The 11013-nt window shown below is 47.4% G+C and overlaps 1 protein-coding gene across 1 annotated transcript in view; it reads left to right on the top strand.

Moving 5' to 3' along the window:
• Positions 1–2831, top strand: part of greb1 (growth regulating estrogen receptor binding 1) — a gene marked incomplete at both ends in the record, with an annotated part of 95252 nt that extends 92421 nt beyond the window's left edge. The window contains 2 exons of the mRNA XM_084308262.1: positions 1922–2060; positions 2668–2831. Coding sequence (XP_084164388.1) covers positions 1922–2060; positions 2668–2831 — 303 coding nt within the window. The remainder of the gene's footprint in view (positions 1–1921; positions 2061–2667) is intronic.
• Between the last annotated feature and the right edge of the window lie 8182 nt (positions 2832–11013).

Below are 11013 nucleotides of genomic sequence, written 5' to 3'. Positions count from 1 at the left end.
GTGACCATGTGTCTGTACTCTCCTCTGTTAGGTGACCGTGTGTCTGTACTCTCCTCTGTTAGGTGACCATGTGTCTGTACTCTCCTCTGTTAGGTGACCATGTGTCTGTACTCTCCTCTGTTAGGTGACCATGTGTCTGTACTCTCCTCTGTTAGGTGACCATGTGTCTGTACTCTCCTCTGTTAGGTGACCGTGTGTCTGTGCCCTCCTCTGTTAGGTGACCATGTGTCTGTACTCTCCTCTGTTAGGTGACCATGTGTCTGTACTCTCCTCTGTTAGGTGACCATGTGTCTGTGCCCTCCTCTGTTAGGTGACCGTGTGTCTGTACTCCCCTCTGTTAGGTGACCGTGTGTCTGTACTCTCCTCTGTTAGGTGACCATGTGTCTGTACTCTCCTCTGTTAGGTGACCATGTGTCTGTACTCTCCTCTGTTAGGTGACCATGTGTCTGTACTCTCCTCTGTTAGGTGACCATGTGTCTGTGCCCTCCTCTGTTAGGTGACCGTGTGTCTGTACTCTCCTCTGTTAGGTGACCATGTGTCTGTACTCTCCTCTGTTAGGTGACCATGTGTCTGTACTCTCCTCTGTTAGGTGACAGTGTGTCTGTGCTCTCCTCTGTTAGGTGACCATGTGTCTGTACTCTCCTCTGTTAGGTGACCATGTGTCTGTGCTCTCCTCTGTTAGGTGACCGTGTGTCTGTACTCTCCTCTGTTAGGTGACCATGTGTCTGTACTCTCCTCTGTTAGGTGACCGTGTGTCTGTGCCCTCCTCTGTTAGGTGACCGTGTGTCTGTGCCCTCCTCTGTTAGGTGACCATGTGTCTGTGCCCTCCTCTGTTAGGTGACCATGTGTCTGTACTCTCCTCTGTTAGGTGACCGTGTGTCTGTACTCTCCTCTTGTTAGGTGACCATGTGTCTGTGCTCTCCTCTGTTAGGTGACCATGTGTCTGTGCCCTCCTCTGTTAGGTGACCATGTGTCTGTACTCTCCTCTGTTAGGTGACCATGTGTCTGTACTCTCCTCTGTTAGGTGACTGTGTGTCTGTACTCCCCTCTGTTAGGTGACCATGTGTCTGTACTCTCCTCTGTTAGGTGACTGTGTGTCTGTGCCCTCCTCTGTTAGGTGACTGTGTGTCTGTGCCCTCCTCTGTTAGGTGACTGTGTGTCTGTACTCCCCTCTGTTAGGTGACCATGTGTCTGTGCTCTCCTCTGTTAGGTGACCATGTGTCTGTACTCTCCTCTGTTAGGTGACCATGTGTCTGTACTCTCCTCTGTTAGGTGACTGTGTGTCTGTGCTCTCCTCTGTTAGGTGACCATGTGTCTGTGCTCTCCTCTGTTAGGTGACCATGTGTCTGTACTCTCCTCTGTTAGGTGACCATGTGTCTGTGCCCTCCTCTGTTAGGTGACCGTGTGTCTGTACTCTCCTCTGTTAGGTGACCATGTGTCTGTACTCTCCTCTGTTAGGTGACCATGTGTCTGTACTCTCCTCTGTTAGGTGACCGTGTGTCTGTGCTCTCCTCTGTTAGGTGACCATGTGTCTGTACTCTCCTCTGTTAGGTGACCGTGTGTCTGTGCCCTCCTCTGTTAGGTGACCATGTGTCTGTACTCTCCTCTGTTAGGTGACCGTGTGTCTGTGCCCTCCTCTGTTAGGTGACCATGTGTCTGTGCTCTCCTCTGTTAGGTGACCATGTGTCTGTGCTCTCCTGTTAGGTGACCGTGTGTCTGTACTCTCATCTGTAAGGTGACCATGTGTCCGTGCTCTCCTCTGTTAAGTGACCATGTGTCTGTACTCTCCTCTGTTAGGTGACCATGTGTCTGTGCCCTCCTCTGTTAGGTGACCATGTGTCTGTGCTCTCCTCTGTTAGGTGACCATGTGTCTGTGCCCTCCTCTGTTAGGTGACCATGTGTCTGTACTCTCCTCTGTTAGGTGACCGTGTGTTTCGTGAGCTCCAGACCCCACTGCATCAACATCTGCACCACAGGCCTCCTCTTCAGCGGCCTGCTCCTCTGCTTCGCGGACTCCTTCGTGACGCCAGGCTTCCTCAAGAGGTTCACCTTCCTCAAAGGTACAGAGGCAGCACGGCAAATGTTAGGCTTTTACAGATTACCACTTTAAAGTACTAGAAACATAATGTAAAAATAAGATGTAATGTTTATTTATGTAGCACTTTTCAAAAACATTGTTTGCTTCATACAAAGCAGATAAAGGATTCAAGGGGGGTATACTAAAAAAGCAAAGTACTGTAACTTCAGGTTTAAAGGACCATACTAGTCTAATTTTTACTCACTATTACCCATCTTTTATTTTGTGTTTGTAGTCGTATATACCATATGTATTTTAGCTTGATTCACACTACCATTAAAAGCATGGAGAGACTTGAATGTTGTTTGAAAGTCGCTAAGCAGAGGTTATACACCCCTGTGAAAACCTCTAGGTTGGATATTTCTGTATTCTCTGCTACAAGCCATTCCGATCCCCATATCAAACATTGGGTTTCAGTTTCTGTGTGCGCTTGTTATTAACTCCTGGATGCTCCGGATTGATTTGAATGGCTTGTAGCAGGCACTCTACCAAAATACAACTGTTGCAGCCATCCTAATTTACACTTTTTAATGTACAGAAATCATAAATGTATCATAAAACAACATTCTCTCTCTCTCTCTGTCATCCAGGGGCGACACTGTGTGTCATCAGCGCAGACCGGAGCTCCCTGAGGCAGACAGTCGGTCGGCTCGAGCTCGAGGAAGAGTGGAGGTTCAGGCTGAGTGATGAGTTCCAAACCGCCAACGCCAAGGAAGACCGGCCACTCTTTTTTCTCACCGGGAAACATATATGAAGTGGAGTCCATGACTTGTCAACACACACACACACACACAGTGGATGTTCAGGTGGAGAGACGATGTACAGACAACCAACACCAAGGAGGAAGGCTCTTGCCCCTTTGTCGCCTTAAAACACACAGACCGAGACTTGATACATACAAACACACAAATCAAACATACTCCAAATGTTACCACACCACACAATAATCCATACCCTTGTTACAGGAGAGAATACACTGTCATACACGTTTCACTCCAAGGGATTCACCTGGGATCACAATTTCAAATCCCTGTCCAATCATCCCTCAGTGAAACTCCAGACTACCTCAGACCCTCAGCTCATCTGTGTGTTCTACCAGCACCTTCCATCGCTCCACACGTGTGAAAAGCCAGAAACATATCTCTTGTTAGATTAGTATCTATGACAGTTGACGCTCCCTCAGCCAGAACAGATGTTACATGTTGCCTAGACAAAGACACTCTATCTGGGATGGTTTCTGTGTGTAGGGATGGCAGATTTAACCTGTGATTACCTCAATGTGCTACAGGTGCGCAGCCATCCCTGCTCCCATACCACCATATCCCTACTGTTTGTTTTAATGGCAAGTTCAAGTTGTTTTAAACCTCAGAGTCAACTTTTTCTGAGTTATGGCATCAAGGATTTACATACTCTAGTGTATGTTTGTAAAATGTCTCATTTGACAGTTTTTTCTGTACAGAGCAGTTACTAGCCCCCTTTGGACATGCGAATTACGCAAACATTCAAATTATTCTGTGCAGTTTACCTTCCCAGCACCCTGGTCTTAAGTCTGACTAACCATGTTCCATACACAATGATGTTGTGTACAACTGACCTTTTCCAGCAGATAGTTAAATTAAAACATATGAGTTGTGGATAAAATTGACATCTGTGTTATGATATCTTCGTTCTCTTCAATTGAATTCCCGACCAAGGACGAGACACACAAGGCATTTGTCTCATCAAGATTTGAGTGAGTTTGTGAGGTTCGCCAAATATGTTCCAAAAAGTTACTGCAGCAAAGTCCTACATTTATATTAAATGTGTGCTTCTCACAGTGTTTTAGCCTGTATGAAACCATTATTAAGTGGTCATGATTTGTTAAATAGGTCAGCTTTAGCTCAATAATGCTTTGAAACAGGAGATTATTTACGCCAAGATCATATGCTGGCCATCTTATGGATGAGAGATGTGAAATGCTGTTTGCTCGTCATCCAAATGTTTACATAAATGAACAGGTTATGAGTAAAACGTTTTGAACAGAATACCATTGACCCTTATTTCATTTAATTTCAAACCATTATTTTAACCAAATTTCCTTTTGAGGTTGGCCTCATTTGTAAGATTTAAATATCAGTTAAATACATATTAAAATGTATGATCTTACACACAGGCAGAGGAGGCTTTCTGCGTCATGCCCTCACTGTGTGCTACATGTCCGAAAAGGCAAATCCAGGCAATGCCCGCACCCGATTCTCAGTGCAGTGTCCTGAGTGCATGTCCAAAAAGGGCTACCGTTTGGTTATCAAAGTATTGTAACCCTGTTACATGCCGTGGGTTACTTGGACCTTGGCTGCGAGAGTGATGTTTGTCTGTTCTACCAGTCACTTTCCCCACTGAGATTGATTGTATTTTTTCACCACTAGCGAATGTATCCATTGGATTAACCAATTTCCTCTACATTGTGTGTATGCATTCAATAGTGTTTAATCCTGGTGCACGGCAGGGGACAATGTGGAACAGGCATATCAAAGGAGATGGCACCCATCTGCTCAACACAAGTCTGCCCTACAAAGGTCGTAGTGGTGTAGTGCTACACAGATATAGCGGCGGTAATATACATACACATGTGGATGTGTACAGATATAGTGGTATACGTACACATGTAGAGGGGTACATAATATAGTAGTATACATACACATGTAGAGGGGTACATATAGTGTTATACATACACATTTAGAGGTATACAGATAGTGATATACATACACATGTAGAGGTATACAGATATAATGATATACATACACGTAGATGGGTACAGATATAGTGGTATACACATGTATATGGGTACAGATATAGTGGTATACATACACATGTAGATGGGTACAGATATAGTGGTATACATACACATGTATATGGGTACAGATATAGTGGTATACATACACATGTAGATGGGTACAGATATAGTGGTATACATACACATGTAGATGGGTACAGATATAGTGGTATACATACACAGCTTTTCACATAACAAGAGTTCCAAACAATCTTATTTAAAAAGCCCGCCTATAGACACACAGCACCCTTCACTGATACACGTTGAGAGAAGTGACAACTGATCACACTGTGGGCGTAAACCTGACATCAGTTACCAAGCCATATTAGCAGTTTTGTACAATTGAATTTGGTTTGTGAGTTATCGAGTTAAAGAGTTGGAATGTGCGATGTCATTATGATGTACAAGAGAGTTTTGGGATCTGTATGAAATTATGGGCATAATATATCAGCTTTAATTTTTGGTGGTGCACCCCTTAAGTATAAATTGTAAGAACATTCTGAGGGGGAAATTATATTTATGCTTATTATTTATAATAGAATAGATACTTGTGCCCTAATGATAATGATAAGCGCTCATGAAGAAACCCAATCCCATTGCCAAAGAAAAGTTCAACATGCCTATAAATCATTACACACTACAATGTATTACATGGTTAAATCATGTTAAACCCATGTTAAATCAAAGCAAAGCCTTGTATCTCTATCTTTCTAAATTACTTGTTGGATGTGTCCATAGTGTTTATGTCAAGTTGTACTGTAAATCACCACTCATCTGCCCACTCCTTTTAGCACACGTAATGTAAAAAACAAGCATTCAAATGTTTGTTTTGCAGAAGTTTGTTTTGCATTAGCCTTTCTTTTGTATACCAAATGTTTTGAATACTTTTTTTGTCAGATTTGAATTGTGTCGAGAAGTATTTACCCACTACGTATAAGACTGTTTTCTGTAGCAATTTTTCTACTTGAGAATGTTTTTATGGTGGTTTTTATTGTTTCATGCTGCATACCCATTTCATTGTCATGCCAGCATCTCCTAGTACTGTATGCCCCTGATTGTATAAATGTACATACTATTTGAAATGTTTTCCTGTGTTCACTCAAATCAATAAAAACATACAGTATACTGTACATCTTATGATTATTCTTGCTAGTGTCAGACAGTTTTTTGCTAATGTAAGAATATCCATGATAAGTTGTGTTTTTCCCGCAGTTGCAGAGATAAGAATCTAGAGATCTAGGGCAGGCCATTCAGCGGGTTTGTCTTTGACATTGACATCGGGATACACATTTGTGTGTATATACCTTTAACAGTGGGGTACGCATTCATGCATAGGTGGTTCACAGCGGGAAACACATTGGTGCGTCTTTCAGCGGTGACTTTAAGGCCAGTAACCAATGATATGCGCCTTCATTGGCCCACGTGGATAAATTAGAGGGGGGTCCATATATTGGTTGAGCACGATTTGTAAACGGCTTCCTTATTATTGGTTGAAATACACGCTGAGCATGTCGTCTGACATCTGTCAACAGGGATTTGAAAATAAGGGAGATTTCCCGCCCCTCCTCACACTCGTGACTGAGAGGTGAAAGACTGAAAAGTGACTTGGCTGTTTATCGATCATGGCTACCGCTAACGAAGCTAGTTCGAGTGAGGGAAGCAACCTAGAAATCGATTCAGGCAGTGACGTCCCTGATGACTCGATCGCTAAAGATCAGTGGATCACCCAGTTGTTTGATGACACTGATGATGAAGAGGAAGATTTTGTTGGCTACCAGGGCAAGTGGATCACCGAACGGGATGCTTATCTCCCCTGTGTCAAGGTCCCATATAACAGAACGCCGGGAGTTAAGATTCCGCTGCCCGCAGTGGAAGAAATGACTCCGAATGAGATTTTCTCAAAAATATTTACAGATGAGATTAGTGATGTTCCAATACCATTTTTTCCTTTCCGATCCGATACCTGATATTTGGGTATCGGCCGATACAGAGTACTGATCCGATACCAGTGCATAAAAAAAAAATATATATATATATATTATATCAATTATAAAACTTTTTTTAAATACATTTTTTTGTACAGATACTGTTTTACATATACTGTTTTTTAAGTAATAACTAGAATGTAATGGTAATTATTCAACAACAGGTGATTGTATAGATTCATATCATTAATTGACAACTGTGCTCAATGAGTTAGAGGGAGTCGATGGAGAAGTACGTCCACGAGTCCTTGACCTCAGGCATTATCACTTCCTCCTCCTCTCCTGTCGGCGCAGGATTCTTCTTTGTCTCCAAGAAGGATCATTCCCTTCGCCCCTGTATCGACTACCGGGGTCTCAACAATATCACAGTCAAAAACAAGTACCCCCTGCCTTTAATTGACTCTGCTTTTGAGCCCCTGCAAGGTGCCACCATCTTCACAAAGCTGGACCTCAGGAACGCCTATCACCTTGTCCGCATCCGGGAAGGAGACGAATGGAAGACGGCCTTTAAGACACCACTCGGCCACTTCGAGTACAAGGTAATGCCCTTTGGACTGACCAACGCCCCTGCTGTCTTTCAGGCCCTCGTCAATGACGTTCTCCGCGATGTACTCAACCGCTCCGTTTTTGTTTATTTGGATGACATTCTGATCTTTTCCCGCTCCATGGAGGAGCACGTCCAGCACGTCCGCCGGGTCCTCCAGCGTCTTCTGGAGAATAAGCTGTTCGTCAAGGCGGAGAAGTGTGAGTTCCACGTCTCCTCCATCGGCTTCCTCGGCTACATCATTGAGGGCGGCAAGATCCGGGCGGACCCCGAGAAGATCAAAGCGGTGTCCGACTGGCCCCGTCCCACCAACGTCAAGCAGCTCCAACGCTTCCTGGGGTTTGCCAACTTCTATCGGCGCTTCATCAGGAACTACAGCCGGGTCGCGGCACCCCTCACCCAACTCACCTCGCCTTCCGTGCCCTTCGTCTGGTCCGACGAAGTGGACTCCGCCTTCACCAAGCTGCGCCGGCGCTTCACCACCGCACCCATCCTCATCCAGCCGGACGCGTCCCGCCAGTTCGTGGTGGAGGTGGACGCCTCCTGTACCGGAGTGGGGGCGGTCCTTTCCCAACGCTCCGTCGTCGACCAGAGACTACACCCTTGTGCCTTCTTCTCGCGCCGCCTTACCCCAGCCGAGGTCAACTATGACATCGGAAACTTGGAGCTCCTGGCAGTCAAACTAGCCCTGGAGGAATGGAGGCACTGGCTGGAGGGATCAGAGGTCCCCTTCCTGGTTTGGACGAACCACAAGAACCTCGCCTACGTCCAGACGGCCAAGCGTCTGAACTCCCGCCAGGCTCGCTGGGCGCTGTTCTTCGCCAGGTTTAATTTCACCCTTACCTACAGGCCTTGTTCCAAGAACACCAAGCCAGACGCTCTCTCTTGGCAGTTTGTCCCAGAGGAAGGTCCCGCGCACCCCGACACCATCCTCTCCACATCCTGCTTGGTGGCCGCCGCCACCTGGGAGATCCAGTCCATCGTCAGGGAGGCTCAGCGTGCCCAGCCGGACCCAGGTAACGGTCGACCTAACCGGCTTTTTGTCCCTGACCTTGTCCACTCCCAGGTGCTCCAGTGGGTTCACGCTTCCCGGTTTGCCTGCCACCCTGGGATCGACCGTACCCTGTCCCTGCTGAAACGGCACTTCTGGTGGGTCTCCATGAGAGAGGACACCCACACCTTCGTCCTGGCAAGCACCGTCTGTGCTCGTGCAAAGGCCTCCCATAGACCGCCCGCCGGGCTCCTTCGTCCGCTCCCTGTTACCGGTCGGCCCTGGTCGCACGTCGCCCTGGACTTCGTCACCAGCCTTCCCCTCTCACACGGTAACACAGCCATCCTCACTATTGTTGACCGTTTCTTGAAGGCTGTGCACTTTGTTGCTCTTCCCAAACTCCCCTCTGCTGCAGAAACCGCAGATTTCTGCAGATTTCTGAACCCACGGGATCCCGGTGGACATCGTCTCCGACAGGGGCCCTCAATTCATCTCCCAGGTCTGGAGGGCTTTCTGTCTGGCCCTGGGGGCCACGGTCAGCCTCTCCTCCGGGTACCACCCGCAGACCAACGGCCAGTCGGAGCGGGCCAACCAGGACCTGGGATCCGCCCTCTGCTGCGTGACAGCCCGGGACCCCTCCGGCTGGAGCACCTTCCTGCCGTGGATCGAATACGCCCACAATTCTCTGTCTTCAGCGGCCACAGGTCAGTCCCCCTTTGAGTCCTCTTTGGGCTACCAACCCCCGCTGTTCCCTGCCCAGGAGGAGGAGATCGCTGTTCCATCGGTGCAGGACCACCTCCGCCACTGCAGGAGAATTTGGGAGGACACAAGGGCCGCGCTTCTCCGCTCTACGGACCAGAACCGTCGCTTTGCCGACCGCCACCGGACCCCGGCTCCCGACTATCAACCAGGTCAGATGGTATGGCTCTCGTCTCGGGACCTGCCGCTCAAGCCCGTTTCCCGTAAACGAACCCCCCGTTTTGTTTGTCCCTACAAAATCCTGTCTCTCATCAATCCCTCTGTCGTCAGACTCCAGCTCCCCTCCCATATGCGGATTCACCCCTCCTTCCATGTCTCCCAGCTGGATCTCCCGCCAAATGATCCTGGACCCAGACCTCGTCCGGGATTTCCATCTGGCCAACCCTGACAAGCCTGGGCCGCCGGGAGGCGTGCGTAGAGGGGGGGGTCCTGTCATAGTCACAGCACGAGCGTACTTCACTCCCCCTCCTTTTCCCCTCACATTCACCACACACTCCTCTTCATCCTCCTTTCCATCCACCACGCACTCCTCCTCATCCTCCCTTCCTCCACGGAAGCCTCACGCCCTTATATGGCCAGCATCCCTTCACTTCCCGTCACTCAGCCCAGCTGCACCTCATCCCCCTGATTCACACGCTGTCAGGCACCTCACTCCTCACAGCTGTATCCCATCCCCTGTTGATGAAGACCCTACTTCTACCAGACGACGCTGACCAGAAGTCGTTGCGGTGTTAAACATCACTACCTAGGTACGACGTCTCGGCTTGAAGCCCTGCTAACCTGCTCTTGTGATTATTCCTTGCTCTAATCTGTTTCTCTTGTGCCCAGGACCCCCGTTCCAGTGCACCATCCTGCCTGGACATCTCGTACTGCACAAGGAGTGCTCCTGCTCTCTCTCCAGACACAGACCTGTGTCTTCTGCCCACAGCTCCACTGGGAGCAGTGGCGGCTCGTGAATTCTTCCCCGGGGGGGGCGGAATTAATTAGTATCCCCCTCTATCTCTCCTTCTCTCTCTTTCTCTCTCTCTCACTCACACACAGCGCGACGTGGAATCGATTCGTTACACAATCAGACCTAGTAGTATGTGTAGTATATACCAAGAATAACTTCAGTATGAGTACAGGGCTGTACACATATTTTGCATATTGTTAAACGAGCCAAGGCTAGCTATTAAACTATCGATATGAATTGAAAATGGGGGACCCTGATGTAAACAAGACAAACGTCTTTCTCTGGTCTGTATGTATTGAGCCGTACTGTATTGTACCCATTCTGCAATCTGTTAAATAAAGTTTTCATTCATTCATTCATTCATTCATTCAAACATTGACTGGGCGAGATATTGAACAAGCCATAATCCACTTCTTTTAAATCCAAAAGAAACTCCACTCTCTCTCTGATTAATCCAATAATAAACACATATGTATATCTTGTCATTTTAAACAAGTTACCATTCATTGTCTGGTTGATTATGATCCACCCACAGCTAAATTAATTAGTTCGTTCAACAACAACACAGCATCCTAACAGAGAGAGCGAGAGAGAGAGAGCGAGAGAGAGAGAGAGAGAGAGAGAGAGAGAGAGAGCGAGAGAGAGAGAGGAGAGAGAGAGAGAGAGAGAGAGAGAGAGACTGCAACTCACTTTGTTTAGTTGAAACGTGGTCCAGGAGGGCTTGATAAAGTGTATAAGTGTATAACAACTCCTCGTCCAATCAACAGTCATCTCCCGCCTCGACTACTGCAACGCACTGCTCGCTGGCCTCCCGGCCACTGCCACTAAGCCTCTTCAACTCATTCAGAACGCAGCGGCCCGCCTGATCTCAAACCTACCGAAGTCGGCCCATG

Source organism: Notolepis coatsorum (genome assembly GCF_963971535.1).
Source record: "Notolepis coatsorum genome assembly, chromosome: 2".
Taxonomy (NCBI): domain Eukaryota; kingdom Metazoa; phylum Chordata; class Actinopteri; order Aulopiformes; family Paralepididae; genus Notolepis; species Notolepis coatsorum.
This window is presented reverse-complemented; position numbering and strand designations above follow the sequence as displayed.